Source organism: Rhinoraja longicauda, chromosome 14 (assembly GCF_053455715.1).
Source record: "Rhinoraja longicauda isolate Sanriku21f chromosome 14, sRhiLon1.1, whole genome shotgun sequence".
NCBI classification, from domain to species: domain Eukaryota; kingdom Metazoa; phylum Chordata; class Chondrichthyes; order Rajiformes; family Arhynchobatidae; genus Rhinoraja; species Rhinoraja longicauda.
In genome coordinates, this window is record NC_135966.1 from 32,975,425 (window position 1) to 33,003,161 (window position 27,737).

Here is a 27,737-nt window from a genome sequence, read left to right on the forward strand (position 1 = left end):
TTGACCTGCCCTCCCCTCGCCCTCACCGCCCCCCCCACCCTGCGCCCCCTTCCCCCGCCACACACACACTAGGGCATCTGCAGAGCGGGCGGTTTGTGCCGCAGCGAGTCGATGAGCGCCAGGACACCCCGCTTCAGCCCGCTGCCCCCCGAGAGTTTTGGGGCCGGCGACGGAGGCTCGGGGGGGCCGGCGGACAGGGGGCATCCGTGCTTCCTCAGACCCCCAACGGGGGGCGGTTCCCCCAAACCCCTCCTGGGGCCGAGCCGCGGGGTGGAGGTCACCAGGCACCTCTGGTACTGCAGCTGTGGGCACAGAGAGAGGGGTCAGGCGGGCACCGGGGAGACAGGTCGGCCAAGCCCAGGGGGAGGGGTCGGTCATCCGGACATGGAGGGAGGGGGTGGGGTCAGTCCAGTCAAGATATGGTCGTCAAGAGGACCAAAGGGTCAAAGTCTAGCTGTTTCACTTCCTGGGATGTCGGGTCATAGGTCAAGGGGCAGAGATCAGCAGGTCCTGGGATTGCAGCGGGCAGATGCCTGCAGGTCAAAGGGCATCCCTCAGATATGGGAGCGAGCCCCAGTGCCAGTAGGGAGGGCGTCAGGGTACAGTGCCATCCCACCCACAGCAGGTGACCGGGATAAATCGTAGCTGGACAGCACTGAAGGAGGCCGTTGGGCCCACCAGACCACAGATAGCTCTTCCAACGCCAATCAGGGCCTCTGACTGTTTAACCGGATGTGAAAGTTCGTGCTGAACCTCCTTTAGACATCACGGCAACTCACAGAGTGGAGACCCTCTTCAATTGTTATTTTGAATGATTGATAGATACAGCATGGAAGCAGGCCCTTCGGCCCATCGAGTCCACATCAACCTGTTCACACTAGTTCTTTGTTATCCCACTTTCTCATCCCCTCCCAACACACTAGGGGGCAATTTACACAGGGCCAATTAACCTCCAAACCCGAACAATCCCTGTTCCAGGCGTACACTGGCCCCATCCGCGAACTCTACCTCCGCTACATTGACGACTGCATTGGTGCTGCCTCCTGCACCCATGCAGAACTCTGACTCACTCAACTGCACCATCAATTTCCATCCAGCGCCCAAATTCACTTGGACATCTCCGACATCTCCCTACCGTTTCTCCATCTCACCGTCTCCATCACAGGAGACAGACTATTAACCGACATCTACTACAAACCTACTGACTCCCATAGCTATCTCGATGACACTTCCCACCCTGCTTCCTGTAAAGACTCTATCCCCTACTCCCAATTCCTCCATCTACACCGCATCCGCGCCCAGGATGAGGTGTTCCATACCAGGTAATCGGAGATGTCCTCATTCTTTAGGAAATGGAGCTTCCCCTCTTCCATTATAGATGAGGCTCTCACTAGGGTCTCCTCGAAATCCCGCAGCTCCGCTCTTGCTCCCCCTCCCCCCCCCCCCCCCATTCGCAACAAGGACAGAGTCCCCCTTGTCCTCACCTTCCACCCCATCAGCCGTCGTGTACAACAAAACTCCTTGGTCCACTCGTCCCTTCCCACCCAAACCACCCCCTCCCCAGGCACTTTCCTCTGGAACCGCAGGAGATGCAACGCCTGTTCCTTTACCTCCCCCCTCAACTCCATCCAAGGACCCAAACAGTCTTTCCAGGCGAGGCAGAGGTTCACCTGCACCTCCTCCAACCTCATCTACTGTATCCGCTGCTCCAGATCAGATGTCAACGTCTCTACATCGGTGAGACCAAGTGCAGGCTCGGCGATCGTTTCGCCGAACACCTCCGCTCAGTCCGCCTTAACTTACCAGACAACCCGGTTGCTCAGCACTTTAGCTCCCCCTCCCATTCCCAACCTGACCTTTCTGTCCTGGGCCTCTTTCATTGTCAGAGTGAGGCCCAGTGCAAATTGGAGGAAGAGCACCTCTTATTTTGTTTGGGCAGCTCACGCCCCAGTGGTATGAACATTGAATTCCCTAACTTCAAATAGCCCTTGCTTTCTTTCCCTCTCTATTCCCTCCCCCTTCCCAGTTCTCCCACTAGTCTTACTGTCTCCGACTACATTCTATCTTTGTCCCGCCCACTCCCCTGACATCAGTCTGATGAAGGGTCTTGACCCGAAACGTCGCCCATTCCTTCTCCACGGAGATGCTGCCTGACCCGCTGAGTGACTCCAGCATTTCGTGTCAACCTCCAAACCCGCACGTCTTTGGAGTGTGCGAGGAAACAGGAGCACCTGGAGGAAACCCACGTGGTCACAGGGAGAAAGTGCAAACTCCACACACACAGACAGCACCCGTGGTCAGGATTGAACCCGGGTCTCTGGCATTGTGAGGCAGTAACTCTACCAATAAAACCTAATGCCAAGTTAAACTCATCTCTGCCTACACATCACCCATATCCCTCCATTCCCTGCATATCTATGTATCTATCTAAAAGCATCTTAAACCACAATTATATCTGCCTCCACCACCACCCCTGGCAACGAGTTCCAGGCACCCACCACCCTCTGTGTAAAAAAAACCTGACCCGCACATCTCCTTTAAACTTTGCCCCCTCATCTTAAAGCCATGCCCACCACTATTTGATTTTTCCATCCTGCGGGGAAATGGTTCAGAGTGTCTACCCTCTCTATGCCTCTCATAGACACTTCTATCAGGTCCCCTCTACATCTCTGACGTTCCCGAGAAAACAATCCAAGCCTGTCCAACCTCTCCCGATAGCTAATATCCTCTAATCCAGGCATCGATTAGACAGTTAGACCATTATTTGATGGGCTAATGCAATAGGGTTTGTACGATAATTGGCCCCCTATAAATTGTCCCTAGTGTGTAGGGTAGAACTGGTTTACAGTGTAATCGATGGTCGGCAGGGACTCGGTGGGCCAAAGGGCCTGTTTCCATGCCGTATCTCGAAATTAAACTAAACTAAAACCACTGTGTGTGTGTTTGTGTCTCTGTGCGTGTGAGTGTCTGCATGTGTGAGAGTGTACGAGTTTGTGTGTGCGTGTGCGAGTGAGTCTGTGTGAGTCTGTGTGCGTGTGTGAGTTAAGTGTGTGTCCATGTGTATTTGTGCGTGTCAATAGACAATAGGTGCAGGAGTAGGCCATTCGGCCCTTCGAGCCAGCACCACCATTCAATGCGATCATGGCTGATCACTCTCAATCAGTACCCCGTTCCTGCCTTCTCCCCATACCCCCTCACTCCGCTATCCTTAAGAGCTCTATCCAGCTCTCTCTTGAAAGCATCCAACGAACTGGCCTCCACTGCCTTCTGTGGCAGAGAATTCCACACCTTCACCACTCTCTGACTGAAAAAGTTCTTCCTCATCTCCGTTCTAAATGGCCTACCCCTTATTCTTAAACTGTGGCCCCTTGTTCTGGACTCCCCCAACATTGGGAACATGTTTCCTGCCTCTAATGTGTCCAATCCCCTAATTATCTTATATGTTTCAATAAGATCCCCCCTCATCCTTCTAAATTCCAGTGTATACAAGCCCAATCGCTCCAGCCGTTCAACATACGACAATCTGTGTGTGAGTCTGTGCGCATGCATGTGTTCACTGACGTCACCTCTTTCCATGCCGTATCTTTCAATCACTGAAGAGCAGACTGAAGAAAATCTTCCGAGAGGAATCGGGGGGAGACACACGGAGTGGAAACCAGGGGTGTGGCGTGGAGGAGCAACAAACGCTGGTATAGCCACGATGGGCCGAATGGCATCTTCCCCACCCCTGCGAGAGCGTGATGGGGGGGGGGTCTAGCAGAGCTGCGATGGGCAGAGTGGACTAGACTCACCATACACGCCGTCTGGACGGCCTCCGAGACGCAGCCAGCGTCTGGCTCGCACCAGAAGACGTGGCACTTGAAGCGTTGGCGCCCGCTGTCCACGATCACACCCACTGTGTGTGGGTCCTTGCCCACTCCCAGGAAGGTCAGATACCGTACCGGGCATTCCCACCACGGCTCCTCACCGTCCTGGCAACGCCGGGAAAAACACACCGTCACACACACTCTTTACACCAAAGATACTACAGGAGCAAGATAGACCACTCGACCCCAAAAACCGTAGTATGTCACGGCGCCATTTTAGTAGGCAGAAACCTGCAGAAACATTTAAAAAGAAAAATAACAATAATCTGTGAATTGATAGATGAGATATATTCTGCATTTTAATGGTATCATCACACATACTGTTCCCCCACAACACTGATTGCACTGCGAGAGGCATAGCGAGCGGCGGGTTTTGCTTACCAAAATGGCGGACGTTACGCTCCTTTGCGTGCTACACTTCAGTATAGGCGATTTCAACGGAGTGGTCCATCTTCTTCCTCTAGTATCTTTGCTTTCCACTAATTCATCATGTCTCTCAGCCCACCGGATAGCACGCAACAACAAAGCTTTCCACTGTACCTCAGTACACGTGACAATAAACTAAACTCAACACGAAACGTTATTCCCTTTATCCTCTACCTGTACACTGTGGACAGCTTGATTGTATTCATGCATAGTCTTTCCGCTGACTGGATAGCAAAATGTTCCCACTGCACCTCAGTACACGTGACAATATACTAAACTAAACTAAACCAGAGAGCTGTCATGAGCTGCCACCTACCTCATTGAAGACCCATTAGCGAGGGGAGGTAAAGATATAATAGGAACTCGAGGGGTAACTTTTTTTTAATACAAAGGGCGGTGGGCATATGGAACAAGCTGCCAGAGGAGGTAGGTGAGGCATATACTAGCACAACATTTATTGCTCATTCTATTCACCCACCACCCTTTGTATAAAAAAGTTACCCCTGAGGCTCCTATTAAATCTTCCCCCCCCCCCCCCACACCTTAAAACTATGGTCCAACTTTGCCCACACCAACCAACATGCCCTTTCTACACTCGTGCCACCTGCCTGCCTTCACCCCAAATCCCTCTGAACCTGTCCTATCCATACGATGCAATACAATAGAACTTTATTTATCCCCGGAGGGAAATTGATCTGCCAGCAGTCAAAAAACACTGAAACGTGAAATTAAAGTGACGACTGGAAAAGATTGGGGAGGGAGGGGGCTGTCAGTTTACCCCACGACAGAAAGGGGAGAAGTTATACAGGGAAGAAGGATCTCCTGTGGCGTTCTGCCCTGCATCTTGGTGGAACCAGTGTGTGGCTGAAGGTGCTCCTCAGGTTGACCAGTGTGTCATGGAGGGAGGGGGTGAGCTGTATTGCCCAGGATGCTCTGCAGTTTGAGGAGGGTCCTCCCCTCCAAGACCAGCCTTCCCGTTGAGTTTGTTGATCCTATTGGCGTCTGCAGCCTTGGCCCTGCTGCATAAGCACACGGCAGCGAAGAAGATGGCACTGCTACCATCGATTGGTAGAACAACTGCAGCATCTTGCTGCAGACGTTGAAGGAGCAGAGCCTTCTCAAAAAGTACAGCCGGCTCTGTCCCTTCTTGTACAGGGCCTCAGCATTCCTGGACCAGTCCAGTTTACTGTCCAGGTACACTCCAAGGTATTCGTACTCCCTGGTGAACTGCACACCCACGCCATTGATGGGGACAGGGGACAGGGGTGTTCCTCTCCTCCTGAAGTCCACCACCAACTCCGTAGTCTTGTCGGTGTTGAGCTGCAGGTGATTCAGCCCACACCACTCAGCAAAGTTGTTGACTACACCTCTGTGTTCAGCTTCCCTCCACTCACTGATGCAGCCCACAATTGCAGAGTCATCTGGAAAATTCTGCAGGTGGTAGGAGATGGAGATATATCTGAAGTCCGAGGTGTAGATGGTGCACAGGAAGTGAGAGTGGACCGTCCCCTCTGGGGCCCCTGTGTTGCTCACCACCATGTCCGGGACACAGTTCTGTAGCCTGACATATTGTGGTCGTCCAGTCAGGTAGTTGGTGAACCAGGACACCAATGGAGCATCCACCCGCATCTTCGCCAGTTTGCTCCCTCGCAGTGCAGGCCGGATGGTGTTAAAAGCACTGGAGAAGTAAAACAACATGACTCTCACAATGCTTCCAAATGTTCCCAATGTTGGGCGAGTCCAGAACCAGGGGCCACAGTCTTAGAATAAAGGGGAGGCCATTTAAAACTGAGGTGAGAAGGAACTTTTTCACCCAGAGAGTTGTGAGTTTGTGGAATTCTCTGCCACAGAGGGCAGTGGAGGCCAAATCACTGGATGGATTTAAGAGAGAGTTAGATAGTGCTCTGGGGGCCAGTGGAATCAAGGGTTATGGGGAGAAGTTGGGCACAGGTTACTGAATGTGGATGATCAGCCATGATCACAGTGAATGGCGGTGCTGGCTCGAAGGGCCGAATGGCCTCCTCCTGCACCTATTTTCTATGTTTCTATGCTTCCCGGCTTATCCAGGTGAGCATAGGAACAAGGTGAGCAAGTGGATGATGGTGTCCACAACCCCCATCTTTGTTTGGTAAGTGAACTGCAGGGGGTCCAGGTAGGGTTTAACCAGGGGTCGCAGGTGAGAGAGGTGGACCAGCCTCTCCAGGGACTTCATGATGTATGAAGTCAGAGCCACCGGTCTATAGTCATTGGAGGTGCTGGGACCCATTCTCTTTGGTACAGGAACCAGGCAGAATGTTTCCATAAGAAAATATTAAACGTTGTGATAGTACCTTTTCAATAGGTACTTGCCTTAGAGGGAGTACAGAGAAGGTTCACCAGATTGATCCCTGGGATGGCGGGACTTTCATATGAGGAAAGACTGGATAGACTGGGCTTGTACTCGCTGGAATTTAGAAGACTGAGGGGGGATCTTATAGAAACATATAAAATTCTTAAGGGGTTGGAGAGGCTAGATGCGGGAAGATTGTTCCCGATGTTGGGGGAGTCCAGAACCAGGAGTCACAGCTTAAGGATAAGGGGGGAAGTCTTTGAGGACCGAGATGAGAAAACATTTCTTCACACAGAGAGTGGTGAGTCTGTGGAATTCTCTGCCACAGAAGGTAGTTGAGGCCAGTTCATTGGCTATATTTAAGAGGGAGTTAGATGTGGCCCTTGTGGCTAAAGGGATCAGGGGGTATGGAGAGAAGGCAGATACAGGTTACTGAGCTGGATGATCAGCCATGATCATATTGAATGCCGGTGCAGGCTCGAAGGGCCGAATGGCCTACTCCTGCACCTATTTTCTATGTTTCTATGTACCTGCCTCAACTACCTCTTCTGGCATCCCGTTCCATACACCCTCAGGTTCCTATTATATCTTTCTCCTCTCACCCTAAACCTATGTCCTCCAGTTCTCGATTCCCCTACTCTGGGCAAGCAACTCTTGGCATCTACCCGATCTATTCCTCATGATTTTGTACACCTCTATAAGATCACCCCTCATCCTCCTGCGCTTCAACGAATAAAGTCCTAGCCTGCCCAACCTCTCCCTACAGCTCAGACCCTCGAGTCCTGGCAACATTCTCATGAATCTTCCCTGTACCTTTTCCAACTTGACAACATCTTTCCTGCAACACGGTGCCCAGAACTGAACACAATAGTCTCACTGCGGCCGGCCTCGCCAACGTCTTGTACAACTGCGACGTGAGGCTAACGTGGCAGCTTGGCCCTACCTGTCCCTTGCAGATGGAGAGAGTGGTGTCCGTCACTCCGAGAAGTACAGGTGGCCACTCCTCTCGTTCCGAGCTCTCCAGAAGACCCCCGATCACCTCATTGACCAGTTTCATCCCTGCAATGAAAACAACATTACAGACAATAAAAGCAAATTGACCAACACAAGAATAAAGACAATTAAGTTCTCAGAAAACCATCCTCAACAAGGGACACTCAAGGAACTGCAGATGCTGGTTTACAAATAAAAAAGACACAAAGTGCTGGAGTAACTCAACCGGTCAGGCAGCATCTCTGGGTAACATGGATAGGCGACGTTTCGGATCGGGACCCTTCAGACCAAGAAAAGATACAAAGTGCTGGAGTAACTCAACGGGTCAGGCAGCATCTGTGGAGAACATGGATAGGTGGCATTTCGGGTCAGGATCTTTCTTCAGACTGATGGAGTAGGGGGGAGAAAACTGGACAAGGGAGGTGGGGCGGGACAAAGCCTGGCGAGTGATAGGTGGATACAGGTGAGGGAGGAGGGGGGGTTGATTGGCAGATGGGTAGACAAAGTGTTGAGATGAAAAGGAGAGAAAGACAAAACGCTGGAGCAACTCAGCGGGTCAGGCAGCATCGTTGGAGAACATGGATCGGTGACGTTTCAGGTCAGGGAGTAAACGAAGAGAGTAAAAAGGGGGAAGGGGAGGGAAAGGGGGATGGAGGGAACGAGGGGGAAAGGGGAAATAAAGAGATGGAAGGAATGGGGGGAGGATAGGAGGAAGGAGAGAAAAGGGTGGGGGTGAATGGGGGGAAGAGGGAGAAGAAAGGGGAAAAGGGGGACGGACAGAACAAGGGGGACGGAGGGAATGAGGCCGGAAAGGGGGGAAAAAGGGGGGAAGGGGATGGAGGGAATGAGGGAGAAAAGAGGGGGGAAGGGAATAGTGCGTGCTTGTAGATCTGATACCTAAAGTTATATATTAGGTAATAAATCTGCACGGGATGGTGGTGGGGGCAGAAATGATAGTGGTGTTTAAGAGATTAGTGGACAGGCACATGGATATGTAAGAAGTGAAGGGATATGGTTCATGTGCAGGCGGATAAGAGTTGGTCGCTCGGCACAGACATTGTGGGCTGAAGGGCTGTGCTGTTGAAACGGGGAAGAAGCTGTTCCTGAGCCCGGTGGTGCGCGCTTTCAAGCTTCGGTACCTTCAGGGAGAAGAAGGAATGGCTGGGGTGGGACAGGGACAAGTCTGTGATTATGTTGGCTGCTTTCCCGAGGCAGCGTGAAGCGTAGATGGAGTCGATGGTTGGGGGTGGGGGGGGGGGGGACATGATCCTTAAACGGAGACGAGGTGGTGACTAACAGCGGGTTCCCAACACTGGGTCTCTGCCCGGATACACAGAGAGATTTACTGACCTATCGATTTCCTCACGGGCTGGCGGCCGATGTATTGCACGCGGAACCTCTGTGTGCTCTGTCTCACCGGGTGCAGGAGGCCCACTGGAAAACATAGGCAGGCAGCGTTGGTGGTAGACACATCAGTGTAGGGAGAGGGAGAGGGGAGAGAACGAGAGAGGGATGGAGAGAGGAGAGACAGAGAGTCAGAGATGGAGTGAAGGATGATGAGAAGAAAGTGAAGGAGAGAGAGAGAGAGAGAGAGATGGACAGGGAGAGGGAGAGGTGGAGAGGGAGAAAGGTAGAGAGAGAGAAAAATGTGGAGAGGGAGAGGAGGGAGAGTTGGAGTGGGAGAGAGTTGGAGAGAGAGAGAGAGAGAGAGTGGAGAAAGGGGGGGGAGAGAGAGAGAGGGAGAGAGAGAGAGAGAGAGAGAGAGAGAGAGAGAGAGAGAGAGAGAGAGAGAGAGAGAGAGAGAGAGGTGGAGAAAGGAAGAGGGAGAGAGAGTGAAGGATGGAAGGGAGGGAGAGAGCGAGAGGTGGAGAGAGAGGGATGGAGAGGAGAGAGAGAGAGAGAGAGAGGTGGAGGGGAATGGAGAGAGGGGAGAGAGATGTTGTATCTTTCAATCGAACCTCGAGTTTTAGAGTCTTACAGCAGGCAAACAGGCCCTTTGGCCCAACTCATCCATGCTGACCCATCCATGCTAGGCCCATTCGCCTGCGTTTGGCCCACATCCCTCTCATCCTTTGCTATCCATCAAAGCCCAAGGGTGGAGATACCTTGTAGAGGCAAGTCAACCTGGTAGCCGTCTTCATCTGGTCCTGGGGCGATCGCAGAGCCACTCGTCATTGCCTGTTCCGCCACGATCTGCAAGAGCAGAAAGTTTCAGGAACCATCACATAAAACCCAGCAACACCCTGACCTCACCAGTCTAGAGAAGGGTCCCAACCCGAGACCTCACCTATTCCTTTTCTCCAGAGATGCTGCCTGACCCGCTGAGTTACTACAGCATTTTGTGTCTGTCTTCGGTATAAACCTACATCTGCAGTTCCTTCCTACACAATTAGTTTAGTTTAGTTTAGTTTAGTTTAATTTAGTTTAGAGATACAGCCTGGAAACAGGCCCTTTGGCCCACCGAGTCCACAAAGACCAGCGATCACCCTGTACACCAACACTACCCTACACACCAAGGACAAGTTACTGAAGCCAGTTAACCTACAAACCTGTACGTCTTTGGGGTGTGGGAGGAAACCGGAGCCCCCAAAGAAAACACATGCAGGGAGAACGTGCAAACTCCATACAGACAGCACCCCTCGTCAGGATTGAACCAGAGTCTCTGGTGCTGTTGGGCAACAACTCTACAGCTGCGTCACTGAGCCTGATCGAGAACTGGCCGTCATGCACAAGGAAGTCCCCCTGGTCCCCGGTTAGTGGTGGAGAGGACTTGCCTGGGAGCTGATCTGATGCAGGGCGGATGCAATGGCCTTGGCCGGGGTGTCACAGTGAAAGACGTGACACTTCAACATGCACGTGTCCTTATCGCTCGCAACGTAGGCAAAATCTCTGTGCAGTAGGTGGGGGCGAGAGAAAGAGACATATTAAATGGAGAGACCAGGCAAACTAATTATAAACCGACCCACAAGTTACATTTGACACTGAGAGTGGCGGGTGCCTGGAAATAGGCATCATGTACGGCACAGACATTGTGGGCTGAAGGGCCTGTTCCTCTACTGTAATGTTCTGAAGAAGGGTCACTATAAGTCATAGGGGAATGGGGTTGAGGGGGCAAGATAGATCTGCCATGATTGAATGGTGGAGTAGACTCGATGGGCCAAATGGACTCATTCTTCTCCTTTGATTTTTGAACTTGTGGATGTAAGACCATAAGATATAGGAGCAGAATTTGGCCCATTGAGTCTACCCCACCATTCAATCATGGCTGATCTATCTTTCCCTCTCAACCCCATTCTCCTGCCTTCTCCTCATAACCTTTGACACCTTGACTAATCACGAATCTGTAAATCTCCACTTTAACAATACCCAATGACTTGGCCTCCACCGTCGCTTGTGGTATTCTGTGGTATTGTGTGGTATTGTGTGGTATTGTGTGGTATTGTGTGGTATTGTGCGATCTGTGGAATTCCACAGATTCACCACCCTCTGACAAAGGAAACGTCTCCACATCCACTTTCTAAAAGGTGCGTCCTTTTATTCTTAGGCTGTGCCCTCTGGTCCTAGACTCTCCCACTAGTGGAAACATCCTCTTTATCCAGGCCTTTCATTAGCACCTGCACTTTTCTGTAAGCCAGTATCTACAGTTCCTTGTTGCTACAGTACTGTTCCGTGTTCAATATTTTTGACTTGTACTCCCATAAACCTCACTAAAGGTGAGTGTTATCAAGAAAGGGCAACATTTCCAAGGCCAGAGAGAAGGGAATACATTTACTGAACGTGTTACGTTTAGTGGGTGAGGGTATCGGCTACAGGGAGTGGTGGGACAGTCTTGGATTGTTTTCTCCGGAATGCCGGAGGCTGAGGGGGAGCCCTGATGTACAATGATGAGAGGCATCGATAGGCTGGATGCCCTTCTCCTAGGGTGGAAGTGTCCAACACGAGAGGGCACAGCTTTAAAGTAAGAGGGGGAAAGTTTAAAGGAGATGTGCGGGGCAAGCTTTTTGTACACAGTGGGTGGTGGGTGCCTGGGGTGGTGGTGCAGGCAGATAGGATAAGGTGTTAAGAGGCCTTTGGATAGGCACATGGATATCCAAAAGCATCTTGAACACCTATCCAAAAGCATCTTAAATGCCACTTTTGTTTCGGCCTCCACCATTACCCCCAGCACCTCGTTCCAGGCACCTGCCACCCTCTTTGTAAAAAAAATACAATCAAGTCAAACTCAAGTACAATAGATCGAGCAAAGGGGTCCTTTAAACTCCCCCCCTTTCACCTTCAAGGATATGCGTGTAGCCTTTAACAATTTCCACATAATACAGGTGGCACGGTGGCACAACTGGTTGACCCGCCTCTGCACAGCTCCAGAGACCCAGCTTCAATCCAGACCTCGAGTGCTGTCTGTGTGGAGTTTGTACATTCGCCGTGTGACCGCGTGGGTTTCCTCCGGGTGCTCCGGTTTCCTCCCACAACCCAAAGACGTGACCTTATGGGTTGACATGTCCATAGGTTTATTGGCCCTCTGTAAATTGCCCCCTAGTGGGTAGGGAGTGGATGGGAAAGTGGGATAACATGGAACGAGTGTGAGGGGGTGATGGATGGTCGGCGATGGTCGGATGACAAGCATCACACGACGGTAAGGGAGGCAACATTTTAATTCTAAATCGGATAAAGGGAATAAAAATGGAAATTTGTACCTGTCTCTGTCTCCATGGCAGCAGGGAGAAAGTAAAATGATTAAATGGATAAAGTTGGTGAAGCAACAGGATGCAATCCACTCGTACAACGATGCTACATGACAACAAGGCATTCCACTCGTACAACGATGCTAAATTATAAGAAGGCATTCAAACCTCCACTGGGAAATGGCTGGATGTTCACCGTTCAAAATTAGTTTCATTTAGTTTTACTTATTATTGTTACATGTACCGAGGTGTAGTGAAAAGCTTTTTATGTTGCTTGCTATCCAGCCAGCGGAAAGACGATATGTGATAACAATCAAACCGTCCACAGTGTACAGATACAGGATAAAGGGAATAACGTTTAGTGCAAAATAAAGTCCAGTAAAGTCTGATTAAAGATAGACCGAGGATCTCCAATGAGGTAACTCAGGACCGCTCTCTAGTTTGGTTTAGTTTATTATTGTCACGTGTACTGAGGTACAGTGAAAAGCTTTTGTTTGCGTGCTATCTAGTCGGCGGAAACTACACGTGATTACAATCAAGCCGTCCACAGTATACAGATACAGGATAAATGGTAGGTAATGTTGGTGGGAGATTGCCCCACAGTCAACAGTCAAGAGTGTTCAGTTGTCATTTCTACCAATAACAGAACAATGAAATTCTTATAAGCACAGTAAGCACAGTAGAGTTAGCTAACAAACAATAAATTTTAAAATTCAATAATTATAAACTCCATTGCTAGTGCAACCAAGACGGTTCATAGTTTGGTTTAGTTTAGTTTAGTTTAGAGACGCAGTGTGGAAACTGGCCCTTCGGCCCACCGAACCACACTGACCATCGATCACTCGTTCACACTAGTTCTATGTTATCCCAATTTCCCATCCACTCCATGCACACAAGAGGCAATTTACAGAGGGCCAATTAACCCACAAACCTGCATGTCTTTGGGGTGTGGATGTAAATCGGAGCACCCGGAGGAAACCCACGCGGTCACAAAGAGAACGTACAAACTCCACATATGGACCGCACCCGAGGTGTAGGATCAAACCCGGGTCTCTGGCGCTGTGAGGTAGTGGGTCTACCAGCTGTGTCGCCTTTAGTTAGTTTAGTTGCATTGCTGTCAATAGTTTAGTTAGTCATTTGTAGTGTTTAATAGCCTGATGGTTGCAGGGAAGAAGCTTCTCCTGAACTTGGACATAACAGTTTTCCTTCTTCCCGATGGCAGGAATGAAATGAGAGCGTGGTCAGGGTGGTGTGGGACTGATGATGCTGGCTGCCTTTTTGAGGCAGTGTCTCCTGTAGATTCCTTCACTGGTGGGGAGGTCAGTATCCGTGATGGACCGGGCAGTGATGGACCGGGCAGTGATGGGCCGGGCAGTGATGGGCCGGGCAGTGATGGGCCGGGCAGTGATGGGCCGGGCAGTGATGGGCCGGGCAGTGATGGGCCGGGCAGTGATGGGCCGGGCAGTGATGGGCCGGGCAGTGATGGGCCGGGCAGTGATGGGCCGGGCAGTGATGGGCCGGGCAGTGATGGGCCAGGCAGTGATGGACCGGGCAGTGATGGACCGGGCAGTGATGGACCGGGCAGTGATGGACCGGGCAGTGTTCACCACTCTCTGTAATCTCCTTCGTTCTTGGGCGTTTGAGATGTCGAGTTTGTGATACAGCCAGTCTATGCACTCTGTACCTTTCTACCCGTGCTGTCTGTGCAGAGTTTGCACGTTCTCCCTGTGACCGCATGGGGTTTCTCAGGGTGCTCCAGGTTCATCCCATATCCCAAAGATGAATAGGTTTGTAGGTTAATTGGCTACTGTAAAATTGTAAGTTGCCCCTAGTGTGTAGGATAGTGCTAGTGTATGGGAAGATTGCTAGTCAGTGCGGACTCTGTGGGCCAAAGGCCTGGTGCCGCGCTGTATCTCTAAAGTCTAAAGTCAAAGCTTTTCTGTCTTGTGGAAACTATCGAGGTTAATTGTATGTTGAAAGACTGGAGCGGCTAGGCTTGTATACACTGGAATTTAGAAGGATGAGAGGGGATCTTATCGAAACATATAAGATTATTAAGGGGTTGGACACGTTAGAGGCAGGAAACACGTTCCCAATGTTGGGGGAGTCCAGAACCAGGGGCCACAGTTTAAGAATAGAGATGAGGAAAAACATTTTCAGTCAGAGAGTTGTAAATCTGTGGAATTCTCTGCCTCAGAAGGCAGTGGAGGCTAATTCTCTGAATGCATTCAAGAGAGAGATAGATTGAGCTCTTAAGGATAGCGGAGTCAGGGGGGTATGGGGGAGAAGGCAGGAACGGGGTACTGATTGAGAATGATCAGCCATGATCACATTGAATGGTGCTGCTGGCTCGAAGGGCCGAATGGCCTCCTCCTGCACCTATTGTCTAATTGGCCCTCTGTAAATCGCCCCCAGTGTGTGGGGAGTGGATGAGAAAGTGGGATAGCATGGAACTAGTGTGAACGGGTGATGGATGGTCGGCGTGGTCTCGGAGCTGAAGAGCCTGTTTCCACGCTGTGTCTCCAAACTAGACTGTAAACAAGGGAAGGGGGCGGTTCCATTGCATTAGGACCACTTGAATGAGTGCATGCGTTACCACAGAGGGGTGCTGTCCACTCACCGGCCGTGGTTACAACCAACGCCCCACACACGGATGTTGATGATGGGCTGGGAGTGGATCAGACTGTGGTCAATGGGGTCCAGCAGGCTCAGAGTATCCTTCCTCAGAACCAGCACCATGTCCTGACCCTGTGGGCAGAGAGTCCAACAATCCACAGGCGCCCCACCAAACAAGTAAACAATCCCTGCACCCTCTGCCGCCCAGCCAAGTCAGTCATACAGCCCTTTGGAAACAGGCCCCTCGGCCCAACCTGCCCACACTGGCCAACATGTCCCATCCACACCAGTCCCACCTGCCTGTGTTTGGCCCATATCCCTCAAAACCGTTCCTATCCATGTACCTGCCTCATGTATCTGTCTCAATGTTTCTTAAAAAGACAATAGACATTAGAAATGTTACGATAGTACCTGCCTAAACTATTTCCCCAGGCAGCTCGTTCCATACACCCACCAACCTCGATGTAAAATAAGTCACCCCTCAGGTTCCAATTAAATCTTTTCCCCCTCAACGTAAACCCACGTCTGGTTCTCGGTTCCCCTACTCTGGGTAAGAGACGATGTGCGTCTACCCGATCTGTTCCTCTCATGGTTCTGTACACAGTGCCATGGTAACCAGAGTGCTGCTCCCCATGGTTTGAAAATTCAAGCACAAGACCATAGGACAATAGGAGCAGAATGAGGCCATTCGGCCCTTCGAGTCTACTCCACCATTCAATAGCGGCTGATCTCTCTTTCTCAACCCCAATCTCCTGCCTTGTCCCCACAATCCCTGACACCAATCAAGATTCTGGCAATGTCCGCCGTACCCATTGACTTGGCGTCCACCGCAGTAGCACAGCTGCCATGGGTGAATGACCAGGGAATGGATACACACCACGCTCAGGCACAGGAGATTAGTTTAGCTTGCCATCGTGTTCGGCATGGACATTGTGGGCTGAAGGGCCTGTGCCGTGCTGGTCTGTTCTGTACTGGTCTGCGCTGTGCTGTTCTGTGCTGTGAGGTCCCGTGTTGGCCTGAGCTTGTCTGAGCTGTTCTGTGCTGTGCTGGTGTGTGCTGTGTTACAGGAGTGCTGTGCTGTGCTGTACTGTGTTACAGGAGTGCTGTACTGTACTGTACTGTGTTACAGGAGTGTTGCTGTACTGTGCTGTACTGTGTTACAGGAGTGCTGTACTGTGCTGTACTGTGTTACAGGGGTGCTGTACTGTGTTACAGGGGTGCTGTACTGTGTTACAGGGGTGCTGCTGTGCTGTACTGTGCTGTGCTGTGTTACAGGAGTGCTGTGCTGTGCTGTGCTGTACTGTGCTATGATGTGCTGTGCTATGCTGTGTTGTGCTGTACTGTGCTGTGCTGTGCTGTGCTGTGCTGTGTTACAGGAGTGCTGTGCTGTGCTGTGCTGTGCTGTGTTACAGGAGTGCTGTGCTGTACTGTGCTATGCTGTGCTGTGCTGTGCTGTGCTGTGTTACAGGAGTGCTGTGCTGTACTGTGCTGTGCTGTGCTGTGCTGTGCTGTACTGTGCTGTGCTGTGTTACAGGAGTGCTGTGCTGTACTGTGCTATGCTGTGCTGTGCTGTGCTGTGCTGTGTTACAGGAGTGCTGTGCTGTGTTACAGGAGTGCTGTGCTGTGCTGTGCTGTGCTGTGCTGTGCTGTGTTACAGGAGTGCTGTGCTGTGCTGTGCTGTGCTGTGCTGTGCTGTGCTGTGCTGTGCTGTGCTGTACTGTGCTGTGCTGTGCTGTGCTGTACTGTGCTGTGCTGTGCTGTGCTGTACTGTGCTGTGCTGTGCTGTACTGTGCTGTGTTACAGGAGTGCTGTGCTGTGCTGTGCTGTGCTGTACTGTGCTGTGCTGTGCTGTGCTGTGCTGTGCTGTGCTGTGCTGTGCTGTGCTGTGCTGTGCTGTGCTGTGTTACAGGAGTGCTGTGCTGTGCTGTGCTGTGTTACAGGAGTGCTGTGCTGTACTGTGCTGTGCTGTGTTACAGGGGTGCTGCTGTGCTGTACTGTGCTGTGCTGTGCTGTGCTGTGCTGTACTGTGCTGTGTTACAGGGGTGCTGCTGTGCTGTACTGTGCTGTGCTGTGCTGTGCTGTGCTGTGCTGTGCTGTGCTGTGCTGTGCTGTACTGTGCTGTGTTACAGGAGTGCTGTGCTGTGCTGTGTTACAGGAGTGCTGTACTGTGCTGTGTTACATGAGTGTTGCTGCAGTGTGCTGCTGACCCCGTGCCCTTGCGAGGGTAGGCTCACGGACTAACGTACCTCCTCCCAGGTGGAGGCGAGGCGGTGGCCTGCGGACTTGCTGTAGGACAGCTGCTGGATACAGTTGTTCACTGCGATGCTGCTCTTCCCCGGAGCCAGATCCTCCTCTGGGATCTCCACCCAGCCCAGCGATCGCACGGCAAAGCACTGCGCGTGGGGGCAAACACGGACGTTACACACTACACCATGTGTGGACAACACGCACACGGGTCACGGACCGAGAGACACAGAGAGAGAAAACGACAGAGAGAGAGAGAGAGAGAGAGAGAGAGAGAGAGACAGAGAGAGAAAGACAGATAGAGGGAAAGAGAGAGGGAGGGGAAGGGGAAGAGTGAGGTGAAGGGGAGGAGAGGGGGAGGGGGGAGGAGGGAGGGAGGGGGTGATACTGATGCTTCAATATGTTGGGATGTTAACACGCACACACGCACACACACACGCACACAGACACACACACACACAAACGCACACACACACACGCACACACAGACACACGCACACACACGCGCGCACACGCGCGCGCGCACACACACACACACACACACACACGCAGTGGGGTGTAACGGACAAGGTGGGGGCGGGCGGTACCTTGGACTCGAGCTTCCTCCGGCGCTCCAGCCTGCCGTCTTGCCAAGGAATCGGGTCCCTGTAAAACAGAACAACGTCAGTCATAGGGGGAGATACAAAGAACTGCAGATGCCGCTTGATCCACAAAAAGACCAATGTGCTGGAGTAACTCAGTGGGTCAGGCTGAACCTCTGGAGAATGTGGATAGGTGACGTTTCGGGTCGAGACCCTTCTTCAAACCCCTTTTTCTACCCATTTCCCCTCTCCCTCTCATCGATATCCATCAATCACTTAGTAGAAACATAGAAACATAGAAAATAGGTGCAGGAGTAGGCCATTCGGCCCTTCGAGCCTGCACCGCCATTCAATATGATCATGGCTGATCATCCAGCTCAGTAGCATGTACCTGCCTTCTCTCCATACCCCCTGATCCCTTTAGTAAAAAGGGCCACATCTAACTCCCTCTTAAATATAGCCAATGAACTGGCCTCAACTACCTTCTGTGGCAGAGAATTCCACAGACTCACCACTCTCTGTGTGAAGAAATATTTTCTCATCTCGGTCCTAAAAGACTTCCCCCTTATCCTTAAGCTGTGACCCCTGGTTCTGGACTTCCCCAACATCGGGAACAATCTTCCCGCATCTAGCGTCTCCAACCCCTTAAGAATTTTATATGTTTCTATAAGATCCCCCCTCAGTCTTCTAAATTCCAGCAAGTACAAGCCCAGTCTATCCAGTCTTTCCTCATATGAAAGTCCCGCCATCCCAGGGATCAATCTGGTGAACCTTCTCTGTACTCCCTCTAAGGCAAGAACGTCTTTCCTCAGGTTAGGAGACCAAAACTGCACACAATACTCCAGGTGCGGTCTCACCAAGGCCCTGTACAACTGCAGCAGAACCTCCCTGCTCCTAAACTCAAATCCTCTTGCTATGAATGCCAACATACCATTCGCTTTCTTCACTGCCTGCTGCACCTGCATGCTTGCTTTCAATGACTGGTGCACCATGACACCCAGGTCACGTTGCATCTCCCTTTCTCCCAATCGGTCACCATTCAGGTAATACTCTGCTTTCCTGTTCTTGCCGCCAAAGTGGATAACCTCACATTTATCCACATTATATTGCATCTGCCATGCATTTGCCCACTCGCTTAATCTATCCAAGTCACTCTGCAGCCTCCTAGCATCCTCCACGCAGCTAACACTGCCACCCAGCTTCGTGTCATCCGCAAACTTAGAGATGTTGCATTCAATTCCCTCGTCCAAAACATTAATATACACTGTAAATAACTGGGGTCCCAGCACTGAGCCTTGCGGTACCCCACTAGTCACTGCCTGTCATTCTGAAAAGGACCCGTTTATTCCTACTCTTTGCTTCCTGTCCGCCAACCAATTTTCTATCCACCTCAACACTGAACCCTCAATACCGTGTGCTTTAAGTACACACAAGGAACCGCAGATTAACAATTTATTTTTAAAAAAGACACCAAGTGCTGGAGTAACTCAGGCGGCATCTCTGGAGCACGTGGATAGGTGATGTTTCGGGTCTGGACCCTTCGTACAGTTCTGTGTACCACAGGTAGAGCAAAGGGGCAGATAGAGTGCAGAATATAGTTCTCAGCATTGTAGCGCATCAGGTTCAGAGACAAAGTCCAATGTCCACAATGGGGTAGAGGTGAACCCTAGCTTATGGAAGGACCATTCAGAAGCCTGATAACAGTGGGGTAGAAGCTGTTCCTGAGTCTGGTGGTGCGCGCTTTCAAACTTCTGTACCTTCTGCTGGACGGGAGCGCGGAGAAGAAGGAATGACCGGGATGGGACAGGGACAAGTCTGTGATTATGTTTGATTATGTTGGCTGCTTTCCCAAGGCAGCGTGAGGAGATGGAGTGGATGGTGGGGAGTCTGGGCTGTGTGGTGGACTGGGCGATATCCACAACCCTGCAATGTTGATAGTTCCACCCCAATTTTCCAAGAAGGGGAGATAGCAAACGATAAGGATTTCATGCAATGCACTATTTTGGACACTGCACTATTGGGAGTTTTACTGAGTTTTACTGTGTGCTTTCAAGCTTCTGTACTTTCGGCCGGACGGGAGCGGGGAGAAGAAGGAATGACCGGAGTGGGAATCATTGCAGGACTGACCTTAGGTTTATTGAAGAAGAAGCCGGCATTTTGCTCTCGAACGTCCCACCTCTGCAGGGATGATTAGCGGCAGCCAGGTCAGAGACTGTAACCTGCGACTGTGAACAAGGAGGAGGTCAGAGTGGGGAACTGCAGGTGCACAGGAGGATGTTGTAGTGGGAGGGTAGGTGCGAGGATGCAGCCAGTCATAGAGTCATACAGCGTGGAAACAGGCCCTTCGGCCCAGTTTGCCCATGACGACCAAGATGCCCCATCTACACTAGTCCCACCAGCCCGCTTTTGGCCTATATCCCTCTAAACCTTTCCTATTCATTTGCCTGTCCAAATGTCTCTTTAACATTATCACAGCACCTGCTACAACTACCTCCTCCGGCAGCTCGCTCCATACACCCACCACCCTTCGTGTAAAAAAGTTACCCCTAGGTTCCCATTAAATCTTTACCCCTCACAAACCTACAGTATGTCCTCTGGTTCTCCATTCCACTACTCTGGGCAAAAGACTGTGCGTCTACCTGATCTATTCCTCTCATGATTTTGTACACCTCTCCAAGAAGGGCGGCACGGTGGCGCAGCGGCAGAGTTGCTGCCTTACAGCGAATGCAGCGCCGGAGACTCAGGTTCGATCCTGACTACGGGCGCTGTCTGTACGGAGTTTGTACGTTCTCCCCGTGACCTGCGTGGGTTTTCTCCGAGATCTTCAGTTTCCTCCCACACTCCAAAGACGTACAGGTACGTAGGTTAATTGACTGGGTAATATGTTAAAAAAATTGTCCCTAGTGGGTGTAGGATAGTGTTAATGTGCGGGGATCGCTGGGCGGCACGGACCCGGTGGGCCGAAGGGCCTGTTTCCACGCTGTATCTCTAAATCTAAATCTAAATCTAGATCACCTCTCATCCTCCTGCACTCCAATGAATACAGTCTAGCCTGCCCAACCTCTCCCTGTAGGTCAGGCCCTCGAGTCCTGGCAACGTCATTCTAAATCTCTGCACACTTTCCAGCTTGACGACAGATGGGAATTTAACTAGTAGGTGACAATCTAAAGAAGAAAAAGATGCAGGTACTGAAAATCTAAACTTTAAACTTTAAAGACACAGCGTAGAAACAGGCCCTTCGTCCCACCAAGATCGCCCAATGGTTAATTAGCTTGGTATAAATTGTAAATTGTCCCTAGTGTGTGTAGGACAGTGCTAGTGTGCGGGGATCGCTGGTTGATGTGGACTCGCTGGGCTGAAGGGTCTGTTTCCACGCTGTATCTCTAAATTAAACTAGCGGGCAATTTACAGACGCCAATTAACATACCGTACAAGCCCACGCGGTCACAGGGAGAACATGCAAACTCCACGCAGGCAGTACCCGAGGTCAGGGTTGAACCCGGGTCTCTGGCGTTGTGAGACAGTGGCTCTACCCGCTGCGCCACTGTACGCCGCCACCATCACTAACAAAGCCTCGTGCCCGCCACTCCCCCAGGCGGCTGTTCCACCAGCTCCCCTCGCCCCTCACCTTGTGGCCCAGGACGGGCACCACGGCCGACGGTAGTTTGCCAGGGTCCACACCAAGCTCCGGGGTGCCAGCCGGGTACTGCCATTGTGTGGCGCCCGTTGGCACGTGCCAGTAGTAAGTACCGCTCGAGTCACGGATGGTTCTCCACCCCGGTGGCAGCGCGGGGTCCGAGTCCAGTGACGGGTCATTCCACAAGTTGTCTGTTCGAGAGCCAAGAGATCAACGCATTAACACACAGGATAGACTTATACAAGGATGTTGCCAGGGACTCGAGGGCCTGAGGTTGGGCCGACTGGGACTTTATTCTTTGGAGGAGGATGAGGGGTGATCTTATAGAGGTGTATAAAATCATGAGGGGAATAGATAAGGTAAATGCACAGAATCTCTTGCCCAGAGTAGGGGAATCAAGAACCAAAGGACATAGATTTAAGGTGAGGCGTAACTTTGTTTTTTTACACAAAGGGTGATGGGTGTATGGACCGAGCGGCTGGAGGAGGTAGTTGAGGCAGGTACTGTCGTGATGGTCACGGGACATGTAGGCAGATGGACAGGGTAGGTTTAGGGGGTTACAGGGCCAAACGCAGGCAGGTGGGACTAGTGTCGATGGGGCAGCTTGGTCGGCGTGGGCATGTTTCTGTGGTGTATGACTCTATGAACAACTATTTATTTGATGTTCAGGCAGAGCAGTATTCCTGTTCGATGCTTCTCTCTCTCTTTCTCCCTCTCCCTCTCTCTTTCTCCCTCTTTCTCTCCCTCGCTGTTTCTCCCTCTTGTCCTCCTCTCTCTCTCTCTCTCTCTCTCTTTTGTCCTCCTGTCTCTATCTCTCTCTCTCCCTCTCTGTCACACGCACAATGTCAGGTCTATAATTAGCCTCTGCCGTTGTGAACAAGTGCCAGGCAACCACTCACTGAATTAAATGGCGACGGGTGTCCTAGAGAGAGCACAGCAAAATAAATTAACAGTCTCTGCACCCACTCTCCACCTCCCGTCTATGTCTGTGCGCAGAAATCACAATCTACGGAACAAAATGGTTGAAATAAGGAAAGAAAAGGTGATAAATAGTGAAAGGCCTGGATAGAGTGAATGTAGAGAGGATGTTTCCACTAGTGGGAGAGTCTAGGACCAGAGGGCACAGAATAACTAACTAACTACACCTCAGAATAAAAGTATTTATTTTACAAAATGCTGGAGTAACTCAGCAGGCCGGGCAGCATCTCAGGAGAGAAGGAATGGGTGACGTTTCAGGTCAAGACCCTTCTTCAGACAGAATAAAAGTACGTACATTTAGAAAGATGAGGAGGAATTTCTTTAGCCAGAGGGAGGTGAATCTGTGGAATTCATTGCCACAAACGGCTGTGGAGGCAAAGTCATTGGGTATTTTTAAAGCAGAGATTGGCAGGTTCTTGATTAGTAAAGGCGTGAAAGGTTACTGGGAGAAGGCAGGAGAATGGGGTTGAGAGGGAAAGATAGACTAGCCATGATTGAATGGTGGAGTAGACTCGATAGGTCGGGATGTATCACAGCCTGGTTTGGGAACAGCTCCATCCAGCACCACAATAAATTGCAGAGTTGTGGACGCAGCCCAGACCATCACACAAACCAACCTCCCTTCCATTGGCACCCAGTCGTCAAATTAATTTCACTGTTGTCCTGTTGAGTTTCACTGCCTGGATAACTCATTCCACCCAGTCTACAGCCAACAATGGACCATTGTAGGCTCCACCTTTCTTTGATCATTGTTCATTCATCTGTTCTATATCACCATCTACAATATATCTCTCATTACCCTTTTCCCCCCGACTCTCGATCTGAAGAAGGGTCTCGATCCGAAATGCCACCTAATCCTTTTCTCCAGAGGCCACGTCATTGGGTGTTTTCAAAGCGGAGATTGACAGGTTCTTGATTAGAATGAGTATCAGGGGTTATAGGGGAATATGGGGTTGAGAGGGAAAGATAGATCAACAATGATAGATTGAATGGCAGAGTGGACGATGGGCCGAATGGCCTGATTCTGCTCCTCGCACTTTTGAACTTATGAAAATGCTGCAAATTCTCAGCAGGTCAGGCAGCGTCCACAGAGAAGGAGCGGACAGTCAGACACAGAGGGTGACGATCAATCTCCCAAGTGGACCCCAAGTGTACGTCTGGATGGAACTGGAGAAGCAAGAATCGCGGGCCTTGAAAACTTGCCGCATTGGGGTGATGCTACTGGGCGGCACGGTGGCGCAGCGGTAGAGTTGCCGCCTCACGGCGCCAGAGGCCCGGGTTCGATTCTGACTACGGGTGCTGTCTGTACTAAGTTTTTACATTCTCCATGTGACCACATGGGTGCTATGGTTTCCTCCCACACTCCAAAGTCGTGCAGGTTTGTCGGTTAATTGGTTTCGGTCAAGGTAAATAAACAGAGTCTTTTGCCCAGGGTAGGGGAATCAAAAACTAGAGGGTGTAACTTGAAGGTGAAAGATGAAAGATTTAATAGGACCCCAAGGGGCAATTTCTTTCACACAGAGGGTGTTGGGTGTATGGAATGAAGAGGTGGCTGGGGATATTAAACAAGCTGCCAGAAGAGGTTGTTCAGGCAGGTACTATCACAACGTTTAAAAGACACTGAGACAGCTACATGGATAGGTAGGTTTATAGGGATATGAACCAAACACGGGCAGATGGGGCTAGTGTAGATGCAGAATGTTGGTCGGTGTGGGCGAGTTGGGTGCTCCCATCTGGCAGAAGGTACAGAAGCTTGAAAGTGCGCACCACCAGACTTAAGAACAGCTTCTTCCCCTCTGTTATCAGGCTTCTGAAGGGTCACTCCATAAGCTAGGGTACTGTTCGATTCTCCTGTACCCCACTGCGGACATTGGACTTTGTCTCTGGACCTGATGCGCTACAATGCTGAGAACTATACTCTGCACTCTGTATCTTCCCCTTTGCTTTACCGATTGTACACAGATCTGTACGAAGGGTCCAGACCCAAAACGTCACCTATCCACGTACTCCAGAGATGCCGCCTCAGTTACTCCAGCACTTTGTGTCTTTCTTTAATAAACTGTTAATCTGCAGTTCCTTGTGTGTACTAAGTGATAGATGGATACAGATGAGAGGGAGAGGGGAAATGGGTAAACAAAGGGGTTTGAAGAAGGGTCTCGACCTGAAACGTCACCTATTCCTTTTCTCCAGAGATGCTGGCTGACCCGCTGAGTTACTCCAGCACCGTAGATACAAAATGTTGGCGTAACTCAGCAGGTCAGTCACCATCTCTGGATGTTAGACTTTAGAGATACAGTGTGGAAACAGGCCCTTTGGCCCACTGAGTCCACGCCGACCAGCAAACAACCGGTATACTAACACTATCCGACACAATAGGAACAATTTATTATTTCTTACCAAAGCCAATTAACCTACAAATCTGTACGTCTTTGGAGAACAAGCACAGGTGAAGTTTTGGGTCAGAACTATTCGTCAGACTGATTGCAGTGGAGGGGGAGGGGTGTGAAAAAAAGGCTTTAGAAATTGAATTGAATTGAAAAATACAACGTAGAAACAGTCTAAAGAAGGGTCCTGTCCCTGAGCTACAGGGAGAGGTTGAGCAGGCTAAGACTTGATTCCTTGGAGCGCAGGACAGAAAGGACAGGACAAAATGCCACCGGAGATCCTTCATCCCTGTGTCTTTCAGACTGTACAACTGCTCACCATTCTGCTGTGGGGGAGATGGAGACTGGCTCCCCTCCCCTATCTTTGCACATCCCCGATCATTTCCACTCGTCACTCTAATTTCATGTATCATGTATCTTGTGTTTTTATGACTGTTGCCAGATCAATTTCCTTCCTGGGATAAATAATGTTCTATCCTATCGTATCGTAGGAGGATGAGGGGTGGTCTTATGGAGGTGTGCAAAAGTGCAAAATCATGAGAGGAATAGATCGGGTAAACGCACAGTCTTTTGCCCAGAGTAGGGAAATCGAGAACCATAGGTTTATTGCTGAACAGTGCTAAAGGGCCAGACTGAAGAGCCATCTGAAAAAGCGCCACGACCCGAAACATCACCCTTTCCTTCTCTCCAGAGATGCTGCCTGTCCCGCTGAGTTACTCCAGCTTTTTGTGTCTATCTTCGGTTTAAACCATCATCTGCAGTTCATCCCTACACTTTTTGTCTGCTCCACTGAGAAATCTCCTCAATGTATGTCTACTTTGAAGAAGTTCTCTTCTTCTCTCTGATGACAGTCTGAAGAAGGGTCTCGACCCGAAACATCACCCATTCCGTCTCTCCAGAGAGGCTGCCTGTCCCACTGGGTTACTCCAGTTTTTTGTGTCAATTTTCGGCCTGTTTTCATGCTGTTTGATCAATGACTCTCTCTGACTCTCATTGCCTGCTGTCATCAGACTGCTGAATGGACCTCTCATCAGCTGAAGGTGTAATCCTGATCTTCCTGCCTACCTCATTGTGAGGAGGTACAAGGAACTGTAGATGCTGGTCTTGCAGAACTATGCAAGATCATGAGGGTAATAGATAGGGTGAATGCACAGTTATTTACTCAGTGTAGGGGAATCAAGAACCAGAGGAAATAGCTTTAATGTGAGAGGGAAAAGATTCAATAGGAGCCTGAGGGGCAGCCTTTTCTCACAGCTGGTGGGTGTATGGAAAGAGGTGCCAGAGGAGGTAGTTGAGGCAGGTACTATAACAACATTTAAAAAACAATTGGATAGGTACATGGATAGGAAAGGTTTGGACTGAGAGGAATATGGGCCAAACGTGGGCAGGTGGGGCTAGTGTAGATGGTGGATGGTAGTTGGTATGGGCAAGTTGGGCCAAAGTTGGGCCTGTTTCCATGCTGTATGACTGGACAGCAATTTGAGCAAGATAATTCCAAAGATGCCTGACTCTGAGGGGGAACATTTGTCTATTCGGATTTAAATGGATGACCCTTTATTTTTAAGCAGAGACTCCTCGTTCAAGATTCTCCCACAGAAGAATGCTCCCTGTCCACTCCCACCCATCCTCTGGATAACGCTTGGATTTTGTGTTTCAGTCCAATCCCTTCTCACTCTTTTAAACTGCAACGGATACAGTGGTCAGTTATATAGCAGCTAACAGGTCCTTCGGCCCATCCTCACTAGCCTACCTACATTTGTCATAGAGTCATACAGCGAGGAAAAAATGCCCTCAGACTCAACTGGCCCCTGCCGACCAACATGTCCCATCCACACTAGTCCCACCTGCCTGTGTTTAGCCCATTTCCCTCTGAACCTGTCCTATCCATGTACCTGCCTAAATGTTTCTTAAACCTTGCAATAGTTCCTGCCTCAACCACCTCCTACGGCAGCTCGTTCCATACGCCTACCACCCTTTGTGTGAATAAGTCACCCCTCAGCTTCCTGTTACATTTTCCCTCCCTTATGTCCTCTGGTTCATAATCCCCCTGTTCTTGGCAAGAAACTCTGTGTGTCCACCCAATCTATCCCCCCTCATGATCCTATACACTTCGATAAGATTACCCCATCATCCTCCTGTGCTTCAAGGAATAGAGTCCTCTCCTCAATCCGCCCAACCTCTCTCTGCATCTGCGGTTTCCTGTGTCTGTCCCTCTCCTGATGCTGCCTGACCCTGAGTTCCCCCAGCACTTTGTCATTTGCTCAAGACTCCAGCATCTGCAGCTAGCTCTCTCTCTCTCTCTCTCTCTCTCTCTCTCTCTCTCTCTCATCTCTCTCTCTCTCTCTCTCTCTCTCTCTCTCTCTCTCTCTCTCTCTCTCTCTCTCTATCTCTCTCTCTCTCTCTCTCTCTCTCTCTCTCTCTCTCTCTCCTCTCTCTCTCTCTCTCCTCTCTCTCTCTCTCTCTCTCTCTCTCTCTCTCTCTCTCTCTCTCTCTCTCTCTCTCTCTCTCTTCTCCACAGATGCTGCCTGACCCTCTGAGTTCTTCCAGCATCTGTAACCTCTGTGGCATTGGGAGAGCGCCGCTATTCGCAGGGTTAAAGGAGCCCACCCAGTCAGACCTCATCAGCTCCGAATTAGACGCACTCCCGGAATGGGATGAAGCAATTGCAAACCGTCGGCTGGGAGATGGACCTTCATTGCAAAGCACATCTCCTCCACCCCCACCCCCACCCCCACCTCCACTCTGCAAAAGACCCAGCTACCAACCGTGCAAGAGCCCTTGACATTTAACCCGCGGTGCACACCTCGGAGCCAGGGAGAGACTTTGACTCACCGTCGCAGTTGACGATGATGATAGCGAGCATGTAATCTTTGCCTAGCATTGCTGCCTCCCAGGAAGCAACGCCGCCTCTTCCATCCACAAATGCTCCTGGTATCTAAATCCAGACAGACCCTCTGTGCATTAACAGCCCAAGTCCCACCGCACCGCCTTCCCTTCCCTT

The 27,737-nt window shown here is 50.7% G+C and overlaps 1 protein-coding gene across 1 annotated transcript; it reads right to left on the reverse strand.

Moving 5' to 3' along the window:
* Positions 1-39: 39 nt before the first annotated feature.
* Positions 40-27,737, reverse strand: apbb3 (amyloid beta (A4) precursor protein-binding, family B, member 3). Its single transcript, XM_078411681.1, has 12 exons — positions 27,569-27,737; positions 21,366-21,565; positions 19,865-19,962; positions 17,744-17,801; positions 17,159-17,305; positions 14,917-15,044; positions 10,389-10,503; positions 9,720-9,807; positions 8,965-9,048; positions 7,565-7,680; positions 3,792-3,971; positions 40-302 (listed from the first exon to the last, which is right to left on the reverse strand). The coding sequence occupies exons 1-12, from the start codon at positions 27,615-27,617 to the stop codon at positions 69-71; spliced, it is 1,497 nt and encodes a 498-aa protein (XP_078267807.1). The 5' UTR covers positions 27,618-27,737; the 3' UTR covers positions 40-68.